Source organism: Perna viridis, chromosome 2 (assembly GCF_037379345.1).
Source record: "Perna viridis isolate PV_CMFRI_1.1 ecotype Kerala chromosome 2, ASM3737934v1, whole genome shotgun sequence".
Taxonomy (NCBI): domain Eukaryota; kingdom Metazoa; phylum Mollusca; class Bivalvia; order Mytilida; family Mytilidae; genus Perna; species Perna viridis.
In genome coordinates, this window is record NC_142446.1 from 5857144 (window position 1) to 5882442 (window position 25299).

At 33.2% G+C, this 25299-nt stretch overlaps 1 protein-coding gene across 1 annotated transcript in view; it reads left to right on the forward strand.

Moving 5' to 3' along the window:
* Positions 1-3709: 3709 nt before the first annotated feature.
* LOC148623451 (NAD-dependent protein deacetylase sirtuin-2-like) overlaps positions 3710-25299 on the forward strand; it is a 31284-nt gene continuing 9694 nt past the window's right edge. Inside the window, exons 1-10 of the mRNA XM_088565254.1 lie at positions 3710-3828; positions 8326-8474; positions 9804-9831; positions 13094-13249; positions 16681-16787; positions 18627-18683; positions 20082-20150; positions 22132-22255; positions 22649-22708; positions 22878-22933. Coding sequence (XP_088421380.1) covers positions 3819-3828; positions 8326-8474; positions 9804-9831; positions 13094-13249; positions 16681-16787; positions 18627-18683; positions 20082-20150; positions 22132-22255; positions 22649-22708; positions 22878-22933 — 816 coding nt within the window. The 5' untranslated portion in view covers positions 3710-3818. The remainder of the gene's footprint in view (positions 3829-8325; positions 8475-9803; positions 9832-13093; positions 13250-16680; positions 16788-18626; positions 18684-20081; positions 20151-22131; positions 22256-22648; positions 22709-22877; positions 22934-25299) is intronic.

The window sequence follows — 25299 nt, forward strand, 5'->3', positions numbered from 1 at the left end:
TTACATGAAAATCATAGCAGTTGGCTTTAAAAAGCTAATTACATTATTATCAGGAGGATAAGCTTTTTAATCAGTCATACTCTTCGAAAAAATCTTATAGGGTTCACTTACCACTTCTAACATTTCCATTACTTTACATGTTAAACAAGTAATTTTCAATGTTTCACTATGAATTCCCAGGACAAATGACACCTTAAAGTTGCATACCATTGAGAAGCTTGGAAAATAAGGCTTTCAAAATCATTATTCTAATGGTACGATGACTTTTATAGAGTTATGGTCCCTGGAATACAATTTTTTTAAATGTTTTATTGTTACATATATAAGTCTAAAGTGGGGATTTTAGATCTATTGACAAACTATTTACCACTGTTACTAAAGATAGACCATAGGAGTCAAACAAGTTTTTTCGCAAATATTTGGCATTAGGGCTTAGACAAATTCTGACAGAGTAAAAATGTTCATCAAGATAAACTCTATCCATGTTATTGTATTGTATTGGTTATTGCCCTTTCTTTACACAACTGCGCAAAATTTGTGGTTGTATAATGGTAAGGCACTGTTGTCAATGTTATCATTGTCCGTAAGCATTTGGTTTTCATGCCATAATTTGAATATTATTTGGGTGATCTTTATTTTATTACAAGATTCCAAACTATAAAAGGATGGTTGGTAATGATTTTAGGGTTATGGCTCTAACTGTTTTAGAATTAAGGCCCAAAAAGTGGGCAAAAAGAAGCACTTCATTGAATTTAACTACATAACTCCAGTAAAAGCATAGGGATGTCTATGGTATTGTTCCACAATATTCAATACCACAATGGTCAGACTGGTTTTGATTTTGAGGGTTGACTTGAACTTTTAAGAAATTTAGAAACAAGCATTTTCCGTATGTATAGACAATAAATTGACTAAAAGTGAATGGATCTCTTTGACATTGTATTACATAGTGCCATACCACCAAAGGAAGGCCATGTGAGCTATTGCATTTTCGTCTGTTGTTGTCGTCGTCGTATGTCGTTCTTCAAAATTTTTCAAAACACTTCTTCTTTGAAACTACTGTACAATTAGAACAAAACTTGCTTTGAAACTTCATTAGTAAAGGAACACAGAACCAAAGTAAAAGTTGGAAATTGGTGCATTTTTTTACATTTCAAAATTTGATACAAATATATTAAAACTAGACATGATACAGTTTTAATTTTTAGCTCACATGGCCACACAAAAGCTTTTATCATCACTTGGCATCGGTCGTAGGTGTTGTTGTCATTGTCTGTCATCTGGTATTAACTTTTCTTTAAAAATTTTCTACTCTGAAACCACTTTGTGGATTATTACCAAACTTAGTCAACAGCATCTTTAGGGATTGTATCGATTATAAAGATCAAGTGTAAAACATGGCCGCCAATGCCATTTTTAGAGTGATGAGTGCCAAGGCTACATCAGTTTTCAAAGACCCTGATGTAGCAAAAACATTGTCTACTATACATGATAAATATGTTGTCCTATCAGCAGACAAAGCCCAAAATAACATTGTTTTTGTCTGCAAAATGTTCTAGATCCAATGTTTATTATCAGAGGTAGACGTAGAAAATAATAACAGTGATAAGACCTACACTGCTACCACTCTCTCCAAAGAAGAGATTGTGGAAAACCATAAATCTGTGATATCCTCTTTTGGTCTCTCTACCAAGGACGATCATTGTGATTTACCATCTATGTACTGGATTCCTAAACTCCACAAGAATCCATACAAACGTTTCATAGCTGGATCTGCAAAATGTACCACCAAACCTCTTTCAAAACTTTTAACTTCTATACTCACAACTATCAAAGAGGGTCTGCAGTGGTATTAATTCAATGTGGATCCTGAAAAATTTGAAAGATCTTTTGTAGACAATCAGTTCAAGACTATTATCTGAATATAATAGCATTAAAACCTATGATTTTTCTTTTCAACACTGTATACTTCTATTCCCCATACTCAGTTAAAATCCCGACTTAAAAACATTATATATCGTTGTTTTTCCAAAAAAAAAGATGGTACAATAGATACAAATATATAGTTCTTGGTAGAGATTCCTCATACTTTGTAAGAAATAATTCCAAATCATCTTCCAAATATATAGAGGAAGATGTTTACAAAATGCTGGAATATTTAATCGACAACATATTTGTCCAGTGTGGTGTTTTTCAACAAACGGTCGGCATTCCAATGGGTACAAATTGTGCTCCTTTACTTGCTGACCTATTCCTTCACTCTTATGAGGCTGGCTATAGCTGATCTGATCAGAAAGAAAGAATATCGTTTGGCTAGATCCTTCAATCGCAGTTTCCGCTATATAGATGACGTATTATCTTTAAATAATCCTAATGTCGGGGATTTGATACATCGCATCTACCCAAAAGAACTTGAGATAAAAGATACTACAGACACTGTGAAGTCAGCCTCATATCTTGACCTACACTTAGAAATCGATGGTAAAGGAAAACTATTGACCAAACTTTACGACAAACGTGAAGACTTTTCATTCAGAATTGTCAACTTTCTTTCATTCCTTCGGCACCTGCGTATGGAGTGTTCATATCACAACTCATACGTTATGCCATAGGTTGCCGAGACTACACAGACTTTTTTTTGTATCGCGCTAGAATTCTAACAAATATAGGGATATGTTGCTGCAAGATTGAAGTCATCACTACAAAAGTTTTATGGTTGTCATCATAAATTCATGGATTGTTACAGTGTATCCATCTGCGCCATGAAACTGATTTGTTCAACGTGTCATAGTTTTCCTTTCCTCTTTCGTCTACCCCGGACTTGACTTTTTATGAGCAACTCGGCGGGTGTTTCTAAAAAAGGAGAGGATGCTCCCAGTTTTTAGTGGAGTCCGAGTTGCTCATTTGCTTTTGTTACTTTGTATGGATGATTTTAGTTATTTTTTGTTCTTTGTTGTGTAAGTCTGTTTTCCATGTCTGGTCTTTGTCCCTGGATTACATTCTTTTGATTATCGCTATAACCTTGGTTCCTTTGATTACTTTTTCAGTAATTCAATTGCTGAATATTGGCAAAAAAAAAAAAAAAAAAAAAAAAAAAAAAAAAATGAATAAAAAAAGAAGGACAGTTTAGAGACATCAAAATCCAAGTACTGGAACGTGAAAGCAGGAAATAGAGATACTAGTAACATACATACTTAATGCTCAGGCAACAAAATAAAATCCCATTACAAATAAAAACTGAAGATAAAAAAACAAGACAGCACACAATCTATAGCACTTGCAATAAGAATTCCTATAAAACCTGGAGGGCCACCATGAGCTCAAGACATGTCCAGCTCCGCAGAGGCACCCATTACAGTGCAAGTGAGTAAAATTTGTCAGTGTGAAGTTTAGTGGGTTGTGAATCTGTTAGACATGAAATCTAACTAAAAATTTGGTCTCATTTGTGAGATTTCATATCAGTCAACGAAATTATAATAACCATAAAACTCCTGTAGTGACTGAAGAAATGTTCCTTCTGATGAGGCCTTAAAGGCTCAATTGGGTATTTGATTTAGAAGAAGTATTAGGCTCACACATTGTTATATCTAGTTATATCTGATGTGGAAGAAAGTCCAGATTAGCACTATGATAGCCGGATTCAAAATCACATTGCACTGCCACGTCCTCAATAAAAATACACCGCATTCATTGTTTTAGCAGTCAACAGTAGCGCTTTGTTGAAATGAGCTCCACGTCGGTTATTGGCTGTATTCAGATATACTTTCATTTTCACTTTGCATTTTATTTGTCAACACTATTTTTATCTGACGAGAACCATGTCGTCAGGTAAGCAGTAGATTTAGCTTTATTGTTGATTGAATTTAATCCATGTTAATCTTTGTTTCACATACAGCAGTCCAAATAATGTTATAAAAAAACTATATACAGTATATATTGGAGTAGTCCGAATTTCTTCTGACCCTGCAACCCTCCTCTTATTTATTTGGATATTGGAAAACTATTGACCAAACTTATTATGACAAACGGGATGACTTTTCATTAAAAATTGTCAACTTTCCTTTCACCCCTTCAGCACCTGCGAATGGAGTGTTCATATCACAATTCATACGTTATGCCAGAGCTTGCCGAGACTACGCAGACTTTTTGTATCGCGCTAGAATTCAAACAAATAGGCTTCTGGAGCAGGGTTATGTTGCTACAAGATTGAGTCATCACTACAAAAGTTTTATGGTCATTATCAGGAACTCATGGACTGTTACAGTGTATCCATCTGCACCATGAAAACTGATTTGTTCAACGTGTCATAGTTTTCCTTTCCTCTTTCGTCTACCCCGGACTTGACTTTTTATGAGTAACTTGGCGGGTGTTTCTAGAAAAGCAGAGGATGCTTACCCTACTGGCGCACCTGGTCCATGCTCCCAGTTTTTAGTGGAGTCCGAGTTGCTCATTTGCTTTTGTTACTTTGTATGTATGATTTTAGTTACTTTGTGTTCTTTGTTGTACATGTCTGTTTTCCATGTCGGGTCTTTGTCCCTGGATTATTTTCTTTTGATTACCGCTTTGTTCCCTTGTTTAATCTTTCTCATACAAAAGTATCCATAAAAACATGTCCAACAGGATTTAGTGAAAACATATCATAAAATGTCTTAGAAAAACAAGGTGTTATGTGGTCTTGGGGGCTAATTTTTATTTTGCTTGGTCACAAATGTCAGATTAAAAATGGCTCAGTGAAAACAATGATATCTGAACAATATTTCACAGAACTCTTCTCCTTGGTGTATTCAATAAACCAGGAACATCTAAATACTAAATTCTATTGGCACAAACTCATCAACAACTTTAACTTAAGGCCCAATGTTACAATTATGATTGGACTAACCTATCAGGAAGTGTAATTTAATGAAAAAACTGTTGAAGCATTTAAGATAAATTTAGACTGTCTCTTCAATTGGGAGGCTGTCACGTACAAGTTCAAAGACTGAATGGAAAGAAATACTACTTATTAGGGACTGACTGGATACCAGGGTGATACTTTGTAAAGTTCTGTCTTACAATATTAGTTTTTAACTCATATATTGCAAGAAATGTATGCATGATTGATGCTTGTTTTAGTTAACAAAAATTGATGAAATATGGTGGGCTAAAAACGACTTTTCCTTCCCTACGAGCCTTACAAAGATTCTACAGGTATGGGTATACATCCATAATCTTGAACTTCATGCGAATAAATTCATTTTTATATTACAGATCATGGACAATTTCTTGAATTTTATTGCTTCCACACAAGAGAATATGAATTATTTATTGTTTTTAAAAATAACATGATATTTAAGTCCAGTCCAAGTATATACATCTCAGACTAAATTAACAGATTGTTTATGCCATTGTGAGTAATGGGATGGAATCCTTGGAAGACTCCAGGTAATAAACAACCAAAGGCCTGGATAGATATTGCCATCACTTGGTGTCCGTCGTCTTCTGTTGTCGTCGTCCATCGTCATCATTAACAAATATACAAAACTCTTCTCCTATGAAACTAATTGACCAATTAGAACTAAAATGGATATACACATGTTCTCTGGGGTATCCTGCATAGAACTGATTTGGGGATTTTTGATTTGTCAAAAAACATGGCCGCCATTACTAAAAATAGAACATAGGGGTCAGACAGTAGTTTTTCACATATATCTCCTAAACCTTTAGGTTTAGCTAAATTCTGACAGGATAAAAGTGTTCAGCATGATGAGATCTATGGTCAAATTATGGTTTGAAACTGTTGAGTCATTTTGGAGATATTTCCCTTTTTCAACGATTTTTGCTATTTTTAATGTTATTTCTTTCAAAAATCTTTTCCTCTGTTACTACTTGACCAATTGAAACCAAACTTGGTGTGAATGTTCCTTGGGGTATCCTGCATAGAACTGATGTGAGGATTTTTGATTCATCGAAAAACATGGCCGCCATTACTAAAAATAGAACATATATCTCCTAAACTGTTAGGTTTAGCTAAATTTTGATGTAAGTAAAAGTGTTCAGCATGATATGATCTATCTCCGGTCAAATTTTTGGTTTCAATCTGTTAAAACATATTGGAGTTATTGCTCTTTTTCAAAGTTTTTGCTATTTTTAATGTTATTTCGTTCAAAAATCTTCTCCTCTGACAATGATTGATCAATGGAACCAAACTTGTTACACATGTTCCTTGGTGTATCCTGCATATAACTGATATGGGGATTTTTGATCCGTCAAAAAAAGTGGCTGCCTTTACTAAAAATAGAACAAGGGGTCAGACAGTAGTTTTCACATATATCTTCTTAACCGTTAGGTTTAGCTAAATTCTGTTGGGATAAAAGTGGTCAGCATGTTGAGATCTATCTGTGGTCAAATTTTGGTTTTAAACTGTTGAGTCTTGTTGGAGATATTGCTCTTTTTCAACAATTTTTGCTATTTTAAATGTTATTACTTTCAAAAATCTTCTCCTCTGACATTATTTGATCAATTTGAACCAAACTTGGTACAACTGTTCCTTGGTGTATCCTGCATATAACTGATGTGGGGATTTTTGATCTGTCAAAAAACATGGCAGTCGTTACTAAAAATAAAATGTAGGGGTCAGACAGTAGTTTTTCGCATATATCTCCAAAACCGTTAGGTTTAGCCAAATTTTTTCAGAGCTGAAATGATCCATATTATTAGGACTACAAAAGTCTTCAGGGATAAAAATTGTCAGATGACTCCTTGTATGAGTTATTGCCCTTGAAAGGTGAAAAACAACAGTTTTCAATCAATTTCTTGAAAACTATGATAGATTAAAAGAAACTTTCAGTTGTTGAAATGATTGTTATGATAAGTACTACCAAAGATTTCTTGAGTCAAAATTGTTGGACAACTTCTTGTTAAATTTATTGCCTTTGAAAGGCAAAATTCAACCAGGTGAACGATTCAGGCTCCTGGGAGCCTCTTGTTTTATTTCTTATGATTATTCTGTTATTGTCTTTATATTGCAATTCTGATCTTTTCTATGATCAAGTCTTTGTTTTATATCATTTTTATTAAATTTCTTCCCAAATGGTGGCCCCTGATAGTGACCTTGCGATGTACAAAGTAATTCATGCAAGTGTAGGAAAGTAGGCAAATTCAAAGTGTTATTTACTGTCATGATGGTATATCATCAATAAATATACTGTCAATGGATTTTGGTTACTCAAATAGAATGATTGCAGTACAAATTGTTTGCCAAATGTACCAGTATGTAGCAGATCTAACAAGGAAGTTTGTACTACAGGAGGATGGTTTAAATATCTTATTACCCTCATGATGGGTTAAACTGGGTGCAATTAAAAAAATACTGATAGCCGACAACTAGAATTCTCTATATAGCTTAGTCATGCTTGAAATGTTATATAGCATATAGTCAGCATTCAGCGTATATGTGTAAGCTTCAAATTTAAAGGAGGTAATTGTGAGAACTACTGTGAATTTTTCTGAAGTTTTTTTTCAGTTATTTTTATTTGAATATGTGGATATTGTAAATGTGATTGCTGTAATAGCAGTTTTGTTGGTTTTTCACCAAAATCATATTTTTTCTTTGCATTTGTGATTGTATACTACATGTACTAACTCTTCTTTGTCCACTTCAACTTCAGTTACTTTATATTCTTTGTTGTGTATGTCTGTTTTCCATGTCTGGTCTTTGTCCATGGATTACATTCTTTTGATTACCGCTATGACCTTGGTTCCCTTGATTACTCTTACTCACTCATAGGAAACGGCTTGACAGATTTTGTTTAAATTATGTAGGATTGCTGTTGTAGTTGATCATATTGCACTGCTTGTTTGATTCAACAAATTTTACAAAAGTAATGGGAGTTTGTAGAATTTGTACATGCCACAGTATAGGAAGACTTTGTAGATGCCACTCATCGGAAAACGCTCAATGGATTTTGGTCAGTTTTGTAGGATTGTTAGTCACCACTGGAGTGGAGTTTGGTCAGTCTTGTGGGATTGTTAGTCACCACTGCAGTGGAGTTCGGTCAGTCTTGTGGGATTGTTAGTCACCACTGGAGTTAACCATATTGCTTTCTAAGTTGGGATTGAAGCTTCACTTTGATTGATGGTATAATGTTGGAGACTTTGACAAGGAGCTTCATTCAATTCCTGTGCAGCTTTTCTTTGAATTAAGGACTGGCAGGGGGATTCATGTCAAATGGACACATTTAGGACTGGCAGGGGGGATTCATGTCAAATGGACACATTTAGGACTGGCAGGGGGATTCATGTCAAATGGACACATTTCTTCTAGTTTTATTTTTCATATTTCAGAAAACAAAGAGAGGGAAGGGGCAACAGGAGGAGCTGAGACAAAAACTGAAAAGAAAGGAGAAGCTGATACAGAGGAGGGGCAGAAAAAAACTGAGAAGAAAGGAGAGGCTGTTACAGAGGAGGGGCAGACAAATGCCATAAAAGGAAATGTGAGTTAAAATTATAGCTTTTTGTATACTGATACTCATTGATGGAAAAACTAATTAAGGTTTTTTATCACTGGTACTCATTAAAAAATGGATTAATTACCTTATAAAACTGTTTTTTTTATATATCCCAATACTAAAGGATAGGGGTATACTATTTTAACCTTGTATTTTGTGGTTGTATAATGGTTTCATGCAGTCATTGTCTTTGTTCTTGTCTGGAGTTCTTAGACAATTTGGTTTCAAGTCAAGTATAAGTGTTTGGATCTTAATAGAACTTCAATACAAGGTGCCATATGACAAAGGGAAGGCTGGGAATGATTTAAAGGTTTGTGACTTGAATCACTGAGGAAAGAGACCTGAAACAGGCATTTTCATGATATCCATGTAATAAATTGACTTAAAGTGAATGTATCTCTTTAAGTTGTACCACATATACCATACTACAAAAGAAAGACTTGGGCTGATTTTTGGAGTTATGATTTGAACTTCATAGGAATTAGGGGAAAAAAGGCCAGAAGCACACATTTTTATGGTGACTGGGCAATCACTTGACTTTAAATGAATAAATCTCTTTGTTATTGTACCACAAGGTGCCATATTTCTAATGGAAGTCTGGTATTAATTAATTAAGTTTTGACATGAACCACTTAGGAATTAGAGGCAAAATAAGGCCAGATATAGGCATTTTCATGATGTTCAGTCAATAATTTAACTATTAATATGACAAGGTGCCATACTTAAAAAGAAGTCTGGGGCTACCTACATTCTGGTGATATTCTTATCCTGTGTCAAATGTGTTATCACAGTCAAAATTCAAAGCTGTATTAAGCTTCAATGGTGTGCCCATACTTGCACAACTGTTCAGGGTATGCCTCTGCGGTCATATGAAGCTGCACCCTTGGCAGCAACTATTACTAAGTGCATGGTTGTTGGTTGCTATGAACATTTAATAGGTTATACATATCTGATCATTTTAGTTGAATTCTTCACAGTTGCAATTCTTTGACATTCTTTCTATGACAAAAAATCAATGTGATTGCACAGCCTCTGTATTTGTTCCTACTACAGTTTTATGATATATTCTCTCAGATCACTGAGAAGTTTCTTTTCTCTCCACAGTAGTATGAGAACTACTGCAAAATATGGTGAAGCATGTGCATAAGGTAGTCAACTTAAATACTAATGACATTTGATGCAAACTAGTGATTAACAAATTAGTACAGGTCATCTCATCTTGCTTGATACTTTTTTGTGTTGTTGCTGTGAGGAAACTGATAGTTCTTGGGAAGATAATCAACAATAATATGTAAATAATGATTTATATTATAGGAAGAAAAGAAAGAAGATGGATCTATGTGTGAGTATGATTAGAGGACTCTTGACAAAAAATGGAGATCATTGTCTAGATTGCATGGGTCATTCAAAACATTTACAACTAACATGAACTAATTATATAATAGTTGTTGATGGTCAATATCATGATATTTAGACAGGACAGTGGTATTAACTAAGACTGCGATACTGACCGAGCAGCAAGAGAGATCATTATTGCTGTTGCAGTCAATACCACTGTCCTACGGGCAGTCTAAATATCACAATATTGACCAGTTTATCAACAACTATTATGTTTATTTCATTGAGGAACCATATCCTTGATTTTTTTTGTTTTTGTTTCCGAAAGCAATGCAATTGGAGTTTCTGCGTCAGAGACGGATGTGTGGCTTGTCATATTACATTGACAACTGCTTGATCATGAATGTGTTTGAATAAGGAGATGGAACACTAAACTCGTAACTGGGCATTATCACATCATGGTATTGACTGGTAAAACTTTTTACTGCAGATTAATTAATACTATGTGAAGAGGTTTTATCCAATTGAAATTACTGATTTTTCACTTATAGGAAATAAACTATTCATTTCTACAACCATACAATAACTACTTTGATACTGAACCAGTGATTATCATGACTGCTAGGGATATATGTTACAGTGACTACCTTCATACTTAACCAATGATTACCATGACATTAAAGGACACACATTACAACGACTACCTTGATACTAAACCAATGTTTACCACAACTGTTGGCACATTTTAATGACTATAAATGATTACCGTGATAGTTATCATTTATGATGGGTTTTGATTGCATGTACAAATTAAACAGACTTTGCCACTTTTGAATGTCTTTAGCTTATCATCTTTTTAGGTCATAGATAAGTTGAACATTGAAAATACCTATGTATGCAACTGACTTGTATTATATAGATGCAAATATTCTGAAGAAATTACAGTGTATCTGAGAATGGAATTTACAACTTACGAAAATCTTTCATCTTGAAATACTTTTCTTTCATTTCTCAAAGCAGGTGGTATATTGTGAAAGGGGTGTCTGTCCTTCTTCTCTTCCAATATACAGAGGGGTACCCATCTATTATCTGTTACTCCTCCTACTCCACTGAATGGACTTAATGAAACTTTTACAGTATCTTTATTTCCATTGCGCACCTGTTTTTTTTTATTTGGATCCAAATCATTTTGGGGGTTTCACACTAGCAAAACACAGACTTTGTCATTTATGAATATGAAGGCATGAGTTACCGATCTCTTATCTCCTCCTACTCTCCTGCATGGAATTTAAGGTTTATCATTACCTCTCGACAAATATGGCCTCAATTTCACCACTAATTTCCCTCTGTTTAAAGATAAAACTGTGTATCTAGAAGAATTTTAAGGCATAGCATCTCCTAGATATGAAAAAGTTAAAGGGGGATTAAATATCGCAGCAGGAGGGTTAAAACATTGCAGCAGGGGGGTTAAAATATTGCAACAGGGGTGGTGAAATATGGCTGCAGGGGGGTTAATTTATTGTAGCAGGGTGGTTAAAATATCATAAAAGGGAGGTTAAAATATCACAGAAGGGGGTTAAAATATTGCAGCAGGGAGTAAAACATTGCAGCTGTTATGATATTTTAACCCCCTTTCTGTGATAGATTAATTCCCTCTAGGGGGTTAAAATATATTATGGAGATTATGATAAAATAACCCCAGAGGTCAATATTTCATACAATATATTGACCTGGGGTTTAGATATCATATGGTATTTTAATCTTGTGGTCATTATTTTGCAGGGGTCCAAATATCATATGACACCGTGAGTGACAAAAAGCAATTTGGAGGTCAAAAGGTGCTTGTTTTTTAATGGGGAAGTTGGGGGTATCAATTTAGTGAGCATTTCTAACAGTTTTTTCTGGTTTCATTTCAATGTAATTTCAAAATCTTTACAGGGTTGTTTGTTATTATTTTTATTTTATAATTACTTTGATTGATATTTTGTTCAATTTCTTTTGTTTTGACAATCAAATCACCATCATTATATCATAGTCAAGGCCATCCTTTAAAAAAGTGTTGGTTTCCTGTTTATTGACTTTCAATTTTAGACTTTAGTAGGTAAGTAGGTGAATTTGTTTTCTTAAAAATGCCAATAAATGAAGCCCATGTGCTAAGAATAAAATAAAAAAAATGTCATGGAAAGGACAAATACAAAATTTGAGTAGGTAGGTTTTTTAATGAATAGGTCGATAAACAGCCAACCAAAAATTTTTAAGGTCAGCCCAATCATGTCAGATCACAATCTTCATATCAATGACAATCAAATCAAATCAAATCTCCATCCTTATGTCATTGAAAATCAAATTAACCACCATTCATATGTCATTGACTGTCATGTTAAGTAGCTCTCCAGGTAACAATCATGCAAAATGTGATTCATGGGTTAAAAGCCTACATATTTTTATTTTTGATATTTTGTTTGAATTTTCATAGTAAACAGAAATAAACATTCAGTTTTTCATATAACCCGTGTTCTTAGGAGATAAAAATTATATAGAATGCACTGTATATTTTAAAATTAAGGGAGATAATTCTGTAAATGACACTCAAATACAATAGAATCTATTGGATTTTCAATGTTGATTATCTCCTAAGAGCAGGCAGATTTGAATGAATAATTACACATTTTATAGTATAGACCCATAAAACAACTTATTTACAAAAATAAAAATATGTAGCCTTTTTTGGGGTGTATCACATCTTTTATTTTGCATGATTCTTACAAAGACAGCTACTTAAATCATTAACAATCATATCAAATCACCATTCTTATGTTATTGACAATCATGTCAAATCACCATCCTTATCTCGTTGACAATCATATCAAATCACCATCCTTATGTCATTGACTATCATGTTGAATCATTGACAATCTTATCTAATCACCATTCTGATGTCATCGACACTCATATCTAATCGCCATCCTAATGTCATTGACAATCATATCTAATCACCATCCTTATGTCATTGACTATCATGTTGAATCATTGACAATCTTATCTAATCACCATCCTAATGTCATTGACAATCATATCTAATCACCATCCTAATGTCATTGTCAATCATATCTAATCACCATCCTTATGTCACTGACAATCCTGTCAATTCACCATCTGTCTATTATTGACAACAATATCAATTCACCAACCGTATATCCTTGACAATCATATCAACACAGCACCCTCATCTCATTGATAATCATATAGATAATTGTTTTTTTCAGCACTTTTTGATGCGTTTGCGATATCTCTGGGACTTAAAGATGAACCCAAAATAGAATCATTGTTAGATACTGTTGACTTTGATGGTATCATAAAGTATATAAAAGATGGTAAAGCCAAAAACATTATAACAATGGCTGGAGCAGGGATATCTACTTGTAAGTTTAGTTGTTAGACATGTCAGGTAAATTATAGTTCTTATACGACCACAATTTTAAATGATATTACAACTTTTAACTTTGAGATGTCAGATTTGTTGGTGTCTAAAGACACTTCTTTTTGAAATGGGTTTATTTTAGCAATGTTATGAACCATAAATCTGAATTTTCACAATTATTCATTGAAAAACATGGCCGCTGGTGGTCAGACAGTAGTTTTTCCCGTATATGTCCAGAATGGTTAGGTTTAGCCAAATTCTTTTAATTGCTGAAATGATCCTTATTATAAGACATACAAAAATCTCCAGGGATAAAAGTTGTCAGACGACTCCTTATAAGATTTATTGCCCTTGAAAGATGAAAATTGTTTTTTTTGTGTTTTTTTTTTTTTTTTTTTTTTACAGTTTTCAGCCAATATGTTGAAAACTATGATAGATAGAAAGTATCTTTCAATTAGTGAAATGATTTTTATGATAAGTCCTACCAAAGTCTTCTTGAGTGAAAATTGTTAGACAACTTCTTGTTAAATTTATTGCCCTTGAAATGCGAAGTTAAACTAGGTGAGTGATTCAGGCTCCTGGGAACCTCTTGTTTGTTGTTGATGATACTAGGTAGTTGCATTTACCAAATTATTGCATAAAGGTTTGAACTGCAGTGGCAATTTATTATAGACAGCAGTGAATAATCAAGTGTTCCTTGCGTTATAAATTTTGACAAATTACATGTGAAATAAATTGGGTAATTTCACTCATGGACCATCTCCTGCCAAGATGTCACACCTCTTTTCCTTTGTGATATTAACTTTATTTTAAGTCACTAATGATTTGGAATATCAATCCCCCATTCCCAAAATCTAAAATTTATTTAAAAATGTCAACAAGTTATTGAGAAAATGTATGTAATAAATAGGATAATCAGTTGGTTATTAAGGCTTGCTTTTAATTTTTTACCAAATTATATGATTGAGGTAATCATGAATCACTTCCTGAATCACAAAACAAAACTTCATAAAAACTTTTAAACAAATCTTATAATTAAATTTTCATCCATTCCTGTCCCAATTAAGGTTTAATCCTCGATAAAAACTTTTTTTTTAGTTTGGGATTATTATGTTGCAGACTGAAATCAGTGGACATTAATAACGTAGTTAATACAAAAGTACATACTGTAAACATACTAATTTTCGCTGTTTTGGCGGGGGATTAGAAAACTGCGAAAAATAATACTGGTGAAATTGATTTTCACACTATATAACGCTAAACCATATTTTTGAAACCTCGAAAATTGATACACTCAAATATGTTCGCCAGATGGAATCCGCAAAATTAGTAACCACAACAATTCATATGTTTACAGTATTATGAACAAATTAATTTTTTTTATTTTTGGTTTGGTTTTGATTTTTTCAATTTATTTTCAAATTTTGTGCTATATTTTGTTCAAACTAGTTGTGTCTATAATTAACTGTAAGTCCCTATGCTTAATTGTGTCTATGATGAACTGTCAGTCCCTATGCTTTAGTGTGACTATAATGAACTGTAAGTCCCTATACTTGTGTCTCTGATCTATGATGAACTGTAAGTCCCTATACTTGTGTCTCTGATCTATGATGAACTGTCAGTCCCTATGCTTAAGTGTGTCTATAATGGAAGTCCCTTTGCTTAAATGAGTCAAAAACTGGTATTGTGACCACATTTGCCCCAAGTGAACAGAGTTAGACAGCTGCAGTTGATCATACTGCACTCTATGAATCTTATTATCAATTTATTTATAGGGAATGAAGTTTTTGGGTAGAGTGCAGATGGGGTATTGTGACCTTGTGCACTTCATTTTTAATAAAAGCCTCCATGTACAACATGCAAAGGCATATCTCTGTGATAATAGTTTATTATTTACAGATTTCTGTCCATCCATTCTCTACAAAAGATTTTTTTGAAACTTGGCTAAGTTGATAAGTGTTGAAAGATTGTATAAACAGATCAAAGTTCAGATGTTCGCCAAATCTTTTTTTGCAGTTTCTTCATGCTGTTTTGAACATTTATCAATTCCCTTTTTGTGAATTCCAGTTAATATAAGAACTGATCAAAAGATTTTATTTAAGTATGGCAGAATTGTCTATTACAGTAGTATACAGATTTATTGATTTTCAGTACAATTCCAGTTTAGTTCTCCCATAATGCTGCTTTAACTTTTGCTACTCCCTCTTTTTATGGTTTTGAATTTGCCCATTTTTTCCCCCACAGTGTGGTGGGATATCAGTTAGTGTCCCATTAGATGTCCTTTTTTACAAAAGTTTATTTGATTTTTTAATGGAGCTGTGCTAAAAGCACTGTCAGTTTATTTTTGAAGTATCTCTTGCTTAAAGCTCCCTTTTGATAGTCCATGATAAAGCCCATGTGAGCAATTGCAATCACTATGTGTCCCTCATCATTGTTGTCCATAAACTTTTTCAAACATCTTCTCCTCTGAAACTACTCAATAGATTGTAACCAAACTATGCATGAATGTTCCTTAGGGTATTTCTAACAATTTTTATGTGTGGATTTTTTATCTGGCAAAAATCATGGCCTCTGTTAGTGTAAATAAACCATAGTGGTCAAATTGAAGAATTATGCAAATAACTCAAAAACAGTTTGGTTTAGCTAAAATCTGGTAGGGAATAAAATTGTTCGGCATGATGGGATGGACCTAAGCCAAAATTTTCTGAAAGATCTGTTGACAAATGAATGAGTTGATGGGTCCTGAAATGGATTTTTTTCCCCAAATTTCACATTTCCAACTTTGAAAATCTTCTCCTCTGAAACTACTGGATAGATTTAAACAAAACTTTGCATGATATCTTAGGATATCCTTAACAATTTTTTATCTGTCTCAAACATGGCCACCACTAATAAAAATTGATGACTTGTTGAAATAACTTGAAAAGCAAAGGGTTCAGTCTAATTTTCTAGGGGGTTTGGGGTGGGGGAATTGATCAGCACGGTGAGACCAACCAATGCTGAAATTTTCATAAAGATCTTTTCCTCAGTATTGGAGTTATTGCCCTTCAAGAGAAAAAATGACGATTAGAGATTTATTTTATAACATGAAAACTGGGTGGATAACTAAGATGTTCTGTATTGATTAAATGATTCTTGTGACAATAGTACGGTAAGGTCAAGAGTCAAGATTTAGAAAGCTATATAGACTATTTTGACCAGTTGAGCGTTTCAGATTGTCTAGAGCCTCTAGTCTCTGGTCAGTTAAGTTTTAATTATATAGTTTCTTAAATTGCTGTATATGACTTGTTTATCGTTGACACTATATGAGCTCGAACGTGTTTTAGTTGTATGAAAATTCAGTTAGCTTCTGTATTTTGACAGATGTTTCCACTATTTCACAGTACAAAGCATGAATTACAATATCTTTCACTTGTTACATTTTATTTGTAGCTGCAGGAATTCCTGACTTCAGATCCCCAGGAACAGGATTATATGACAACTTACAGAAGTATAACTTACCCAACCCACAAGCTGTCTTCTCCATTGACTATTTCAAGGTCATTTTAATGTTATTTGAAGTCCTTTGAATCACTCTAGTTCTTCTTGCCTCAAAGTTTATGAAGATGTTTTGATGAGGAATATTAAGTAATTAACTGTTGAAGAAATATTATTTGTGGGCAATAACTTTAGTAGGAAATTTGAAATTTGTTGGTAAGTAATGATTCAAATTATGGATATCATTACCTATGTTTTCAAAGAAAAATTTCATGGATGTAGCTAGCCCAAAGCGGAGTGTACTCAATTATATTTTAATCTGGTAGTCTGGGTTACGAAAGGCTCCCAAAAGCCCCTGGATAATTGAAACATAGTTTGGCACTCTCCCATTTCTTTGGACTAATGTTTATTTTTAAAGCACTATTAGAATCTATGGTGCATGGTCAGTTTTTCACATTACTCCTTGTTTTATTCTATTAAAAAGTGAAAAAGTAGTCTTTATTTCCACCTAAACTATCAAAGATTGTTGTGAAAAATCCAGGATCATTTTCTTCTACAGAAAAAAAATGGTTAGTAAGTGTGTCTTCATTTCAACATGGTATATGTTCAATAGACACATTTTGTATTCACTATTCTCATGGTACAGATCATTGAGGTCACATACATCCAATATATTGCAAGATATAAACAAGACATTATACTCGGGTATCTTTTATATATGTTCAGTACATTTAAGATCCCTGAGAATAATCAATGCTTCCTGTAAATTGTAGGAATATCATCCATATCAGGTCTGTTTGGTTAACTCTCTCCATACTATTTTTGTATCAGATCTATTTGGTAAACATATTTGTGTGCACCTAGTAGGAGCTTTCTATTGCACTGTTTCTGCTGCTAACACTGATGTATAATATCAAGGGGACTTTAGATTTGAACTCCATCTGTCAGTATGAAAAAAAATTGAAGTTTCCACACTTTTTTTATGAACGCTTGCAGATATTGAGCTGATTTTTTGGTGTGCTAGTCAACCTTGATGAATTACAGATTGCTGATTTTGTCCAAGTTATGGCCCATGAATTTACTAAAATTTAAGTTTTCCACACTTTTTTTCTCTAAATGCTTGCAGATATTGAGCTGAATTTTGATATGTGAGTCAATCTTGATGAGGTACAGATCAAGTTTACATTTGGTTCCGCTTTGCTGATTTTTGTCTGAGATATGGCCCTTGAACTTTGAAAAATTTACTGAAATTAAGTTTTCTGCACTTTTTTTCTAAACACTTGCAGATTATGAGCTGATTTTTGGTATGTGAGTCAACCTTGATGAATTACAGATAAAGTTTACATTTGGTTCTGCTTTGCTGATTTTGACACCTAATCTGTCCAATTGTCTACAGTTTTTCAAATCTGAATCTGTTAAATGGATTTGAACCTCTTTCTTGTCTTTGTCCATATCCCTTCTTCTGTTCAAAACCAAGGTCATTTCCTCAGTTTTTCATTTATAATTGATGATCCAAGGTAGTATTTGGATAAGTGATATAAACAGCTGGTTGGGGACTATGTGTTGTTTTGCAATGCTCTCAGAATGATTGTTTCATTTATTGTATAGACATAAAGATGTCAGGGTAAGAACCTGGAGACAGTTGTATTGGAGTTAAAATATTACACCCATTGAATTCCAACTAAATTTGTTTTAATTTTGGTCAAAACAAACTGCATCTGTATAAGTTGTTATGCTTCTGATATTTTCATTTCAATGGGCACATCTTTTTTTCATCTCTATTTGTGTTTTGAACAACTCATGACATGCAAACAAAATTGATTCATTAAAAACAACTATTCTTTCATAATATTTTGTGAAGAAGTTTGATTTTTAGTACCTCATGTACAAGTATTTTTTAGGAAAATCCAGAACCATTTTGCATGTTATCAAAAGAGCTGTGGCCGGATTCTTTCAAAGTAAGTAATATATTTTATTTTCATCTTCCTTATGTTTACATGAAAGGATGAATAAAACTTCTAGATAAGTAAGATAAAATTGTGTAAATCAATTTTTTATATTGCCGCAAAACATTTGCAGTCCAACAATAGTATGGCACAGTTGTCTATGTTGTTGTAGACTATAGACACTTGATTTTTGTTCCATTATTTGAACATTTATAAGTTGATCTTTATAAAACTTTGTAAGAAGGTTCCAAACCGCAAAAGAAAGATTGGTATTAATTTTTTGGGTTATTGCCCCAATTTTTATAGAATTAGGTGCCAAAAAGGGTCATAAACAAGCTTTCCATAGAATTGAACAATGCATCTCCAGTAAAAGCATAGAAAGGTCTATGATTTTGTCCCACAAAATTCTAAACCACAGACTGGTTTTGATTTTATGGGTTAAGACTTGAAATTCTAAGAAATTAGGGGCCAGAAACAAGCACTTTCCTTTTTACTTGATAACAACTTGACTTTTAGTGATTTGATCTCTTTGAAATGGTAACGCAAGGTGAGATACCACTGAAAGAAAACAGGGATTGATTATGGGGTTGAGATGAACTGTTTTTGAATGAGGGGTCAAAAAATGGCCCTGAAACAAGCATTTTCAATAGGTCCAGACAATAACTTGAGTAAAAGTGATCTCTTTGAAATTGTACTGCAAGGTGTCATATCACAAAAAGAATTAGAGGTTGAGACTTCAGCCAAGTAAGAGTAAGGGGCTACAATGGGGCCAGAAACAAGCATTTTTTCTGATTTCTGGATAATGACTTCAGTGAAGGAGAATGGATCGCTTTGAAATTCTACCACAAGGTGCCATTCCCCAAAGTGAGGTTGGGATTGGTTTTAGAGGTTTCAACCTGAACCATTTTATGAATAAGGGCCACAAAGTGACCACTTTTATAATCCACTCAAATATCTTGTCATAATCAAAATTCAATGCTGTATCAAGGTGGAATAGTGTGTCTATACTTGTGCAAACTGTTCAGGGTTCAACATCTGCAGTCTTATCAAGCTGTGCCATGTGAAGCAGTTTATTACTTGTATTTCATGATGTCTACAAAATATAAAGAAATATAAATATACTCAGCTATAGACAAACCTTTGATTTTACAACAATTGTTACTGTCATGTTATTCAATGATAATATAACCTACAACATGTCACTACAGTATTTATTACATTGTAACCTACACCATGTCACTACTGTATTTCTTACCTTGTAACCTACACCATGTCACTACTGTATTTATTACATTGTAACCTGCACCATGTTACTTCTGTATTTATTATATTGTAACCTGCACCATTTCACTACTGTATTTATTATATTGTAACCTACACTGTATTGCTATATTATTTATTATATTGTAGCCTACACCATGTCACTACTTCATTCGCCTCTTGAATGATAAAGGAATTCTACTCAGACATTACACCCAGGTATACTATAGAATGCAGTAACAACTAAAAGTCAAAGTCACAAATAACTTCTTCAAAAGATTCAAACAACAAGTTATAATTTCAATAATTTTATTATACTCCCTTAAACAAAGTTTAGGGGTATATAGGTTTCACCCTGTCAGTCTGTCGATCAGTCTGTCCGTCCAAACTATTTTCTAAGCAGCTTCCAGCATTGTAATGAAAATTTATGGGATGTATAAAACCACATGAAGGTGTTCATACTGTCATGAATTTATGTTAGGGCTAAAATTATAGAAATGATGGCTGATAGACTTGAGCATTTTCAACAAAATTCGGTCTTGAGTGTTGTTCACAACTAATCCTCAAAGACTTGCAGGATTGTTATGAAACTTGATGGAGTTTTAAATTACCATATTGGGATGTGCATATTGTGAGGAATATATATTTAAAGTAAATTTACAGTCATGTTCTATTACTGTGAATTGTCAAACAAAAAATGCTTAGTCTATCCCCAATAAAAATTGTGTCCACATTGGTCCTTAAATGTAGAGGGTTGAACAGGCTAGGGGTAGTGTATTGGATGCATTGATAATTAAAACAATGGTACCCTACATGTCTGTTCTTCACTGTTTATATGCTAAAAACTAAAATTTTGGTTCATGTTGATATATTTTTTTTTCATGGGTAAGGGTGGCAACACAATTTTCACCTAACTTGACTTGAAAATTTTCATATATTTATCCCTTAGGCTTATTTGAAAGCTAAGGCACTATATTAATGTACTAATTCACACAAAAGCTTGTTTAAACTCCATTGTTCTGAAAAAATGACAATAATGAGTGTTATAGAAGAAATTCTGAAATTCTGAAAGAGTAATCAAGGGAACCAAGGCTATAGCGGTAATCAAAAGAATGTAATCAGGGGACAAAGACCAGACATGGAAAACAGACATACACAACAAAGAACATAAAGTAACTAAAATCATACATACAAAGTAACAAAAGTAAATGAGCAACTCAGACTCCACTAAAAACTGGGAGCATGGACCAGGTGCACTGGTAGGGTAAGCGTCCTCTGCTTTTCTAGAAACACCCGCCAAGTTGCTCATAAAATGTCAAGTCTGGGGTAGACAATCGAGGAAAGGAAAACTATGACCCGTTGAATAAATCAGCTACCTAATGATACCAAGTTTGAGATGTTTTGGTTGAAACTTGTTGAGTTGACTTTTTACAGGAATATTCAAAATCCCATTTTTATAAATTCTGACCGTGAAAATCGCCACAAGTCATGAAAAGAACCCCAAAAATATTAATTGTGATAATATTAAACAGAAAATACCAAATAAGCGATTTTTACTGCATAAATACTCTAGGGGTTTAGACATAGATAACATTCAATTATTACTTGTCAACTGCCTGGTGTTTATATATAAAGTCATAGACAGTCTAGAAATATCTAAGAAACAATGTAGATAACATCATCAATCAGTCCCATTGTTTAGAAATTCTAAAAAAATCTATTACTGAAATAACATATATACAATAGTACCATTTCTGTATTTTGAATGATAAGGCCTACACATTAGGCCAAAAAATTATTACAAAACTTGTAATGAAAATATATAGCTTTCTAACATACTGAAAATTTGGGAATTGTTGCTATTTTGTCAGTATTTGTCTAAAGTAACATTTTTCTTTTTGCAATTTTGAATAAAATCACCATAAATAATGTTAAAAGTTACCTTTATTGCAATTCAAAGTCATGGAATTTTCCCAATATTTTTTTAATTAATGGTATTGCTGAAATTTGCACAATTTTTATACAAAATATGGTTTATTTTTTAGATATTTGCTGAATTCAGTGATTAAGAAATATTATTACATTATTTGATTGAAAGTATGCTTGCTCATACCTCTTAATTTTTAATAGAGACTTTTGGTATATAAAAATATAAAAATATAAAAAGAATACTAGGTGATAAAAACAGACAACATTGTAGAATATTGATACATTGGAGACAGCTGCTGGACTTGATCCAGATAAATGTGTGGAAGCACATGGTCATTTCAGGACAGGACATTGTATAGAGTGTGGAAACAGTTATACACAAGACTGGTTAAAAGGTAAGACATTGTCTGTAATGTGGAGTTTTAAATAACATTGCCCATGTGCCATGGGAAAGACATGCCTCTGTGATAACAGTTTATGTTGTACACAACAACCTAGCACTCACACTCAAATTTTTCATCTGCAAGATTTTCATATTTTTGTTGTGAACTGAATGTGAACCTGAGCACTCAGAATTGATAAGTTACTCCTAAAGGTTAACCAGGTAGGAAATAGAGCACTGCTGTAAATCATACAACTAACTGCAGCAACATAAAAGTTGTGTGATAAGCATGTATAGATGGTACAATTTGTCATACAAGACAAATCATACACAACAAATGGTAATGTATGAACCAGACTTTATATATGAAACAAAGTTTTCATTTTATATTTTTTTTTTATAACAGAGAGAATAATGAATTCCACTGTACCTCGGTGTGAAAGCTGTGATGGACTTGTTAAACCAGGTGAGTTGTTTCCCTTTAAGGTATTTTATTACTTTGTATTAGGAATCAGTGTGGCAACAATTTATTTGAAGGTTTCAAAATGGTGAGATAATCAGAAATGTTGATTACTTAAATGTTACAAGTCATAACAAGTAATAAAGCTTATACGTGTGTTTTTTTTTTATTCCAGATATTGTATTCTTTGGAGAATCCCTTCCAGCCAAGTTTGCTAGATTAGTAGTGCAGGTAAACACATCTGTTGTTATAATAATACAGAAACAAAGTTAGATCTGTTGTTTGCTTCAAGATGATTCTAAATGTTTTGTATAGATGCTTGTCTTTCAAGGCAATATCTTTAATAGCATAATTTTGCATATCTACCCTTTGATCAATTTTTCATGACACTTTTGGAAATAGCTTAATCTGTTGATTTGAGCTGTTTTTATGTTTTAAATTCTAAATTTTGCATTTTGAAGTAATGAGATTTCATTCATAAAAAGGGGGATTTTCCTTGTTTTCAGAATATTACTCAAAAACACTTCCTCAAATTTTCAATTTTATATTTTTGGGATATGGGAATTCATTCATAAAAAAGGGGGGATTTTCCCATTTTTGGATCATAGATCAAATTTTATGAAACTGAAGGAAATAGTTCTTCTGTTGATGTAAGCTCCCTTTCAATTCTTATTTGCTGTCCGTTTAGACATGAGGTATTATGGTATACCCATGTCCATCCATCTGTCTACATTATTTACACTTTGCACAATTATTCATAATGCTGCCACCAGTTTTTGTAAAATTTTGATGAATTGTTTCTTTCTGTTGATGTGGGCTCTCTTTTGATTTTTTTAAAAATTTTGGCTGAATTAGACTTTTTTCATACAAAATGAGGTGATTTTATGCTTTCAGACTATAACCCTATCAGCAGTATATAATGTCAGTGAAAATTTTTTAATTGTTTATTTTTAATGATGTAAGGGCCCTTTCAATTTTTGTAAATTTCAGATTTAGAGTCGATTAAAAAGGAGGGGGATGTCACACTTTTCAGACTATACCTCAGTAGTGAATACACTCATTTACATGAAACTGTAAAAATATTTTATTACTATTGAAATTAATTACCTCTTTAATTGTTTTGAATTTCTGATTTTCTGATTTCAAGTTTTTGGACTTAATTCATAAAGAGGGGGATTTCCCATAAGTGCATAAAAAATTCAAATTTTTTATGAAACTGTAAACACAACATGTATAGATCTTTATGAAATCATACCTTAAGGTGGCGTACAACAAGAAGAAAATTGGGATTGATTTTGGGGTATGTGACTTGAACCATACAGGAATAAGGGGCCAAAACGGGACCAGATACAAGCATAATTATGATCTCCGGATAATAACTTACTATTCTGGGTTCAGCCTCTGTGGTTGTATCAAGCTAACAAAGTTTTTGGGTGTATAGGTTTCATCCTGTCTGTCCGTCTGTCCATTGGAACTATTTTCTGAGCAGCTTGCAGCATGTTTTTCAGCAAAACTTGGTCTGATGCATTGTCCACAACTCCTTCTTAAAGATTTGCAGGATTGTTATGAAACTTATTGGGTTGGTAAATTACCATATTTGTATGTGCATATTGTTAGAAATTTATGTTTTTTTGAAATTTCGTCTATTGTCCTCAACTTCTCTTCAACAACTTGCAGGATCGTTATGAAATTTAATGGGGTGTTAAATTTCAATATAGGGATGTGCATATTGTCAGAAATTATAAGAGTGGGGCTATATTGCTATCACCTTGTCTGTCCATCTGTCCACTTTTTAGCAGCAACTACTAAAAATAGAACTTAGGGGTCAGACAATAGTTTTTCGCATATATCTTCAAAACGGTTAGGTTTAGCCAAATTTTGGTGGGGTAAAAGTGTTTAGCGTGATGACATCTTTCTGTGGTTAAATTTTCATTTTAATATATTAAGCCATGTTGGAGTTATTGCTCTTTCTCTTCATGCTGAATAATTTTATCCAAGTCAGAATTTGGTTGTATATTTCTTCTGCATGTTGAATTGTACTGTGTCTTCCTTTCCCAGCTTTGGGGGTATTTTTAGCACAATGTAGCATGCAACATCTTGTTAATGTTTAAAATAAATTTGCAGATATGTACTGTCATTGTGTTGTGGACAAAAAAGTTAGTACTGATTGTGGTTTGGACAAGGATGTTTTAGAAATGACAGCAAAATTGTGTGTCAAAAGTGCATAGTTTATCCTCCATAAAAATCGTGTCCTGTATGAATTGTGTTTCCACATTGGTCATCAAATGTACAGAGTTAACAGGCTACGGGGGATATTAGTCCCTTTCGGGGCAATGCCTAGTTTGTGTCAAATGTTTAATTGCAATTATTCAGAGCAAGTAGTACCAAGCTTGAATTTAATATCCATATTAATCCCATCTGTATTTTGTTATAAATTTTTGACTGTACATTTTTATACAAACATGAAAAATTTGCAGTCATATAATGGTATGGCTTGTCATCATCTTGCGTCTGTAGTCACTTGGTTTCATTCCACAACTTATAATATGAGTTAAAGGATCTGGCTAAATTTTACCATAAGGCTTCAACCATCATAG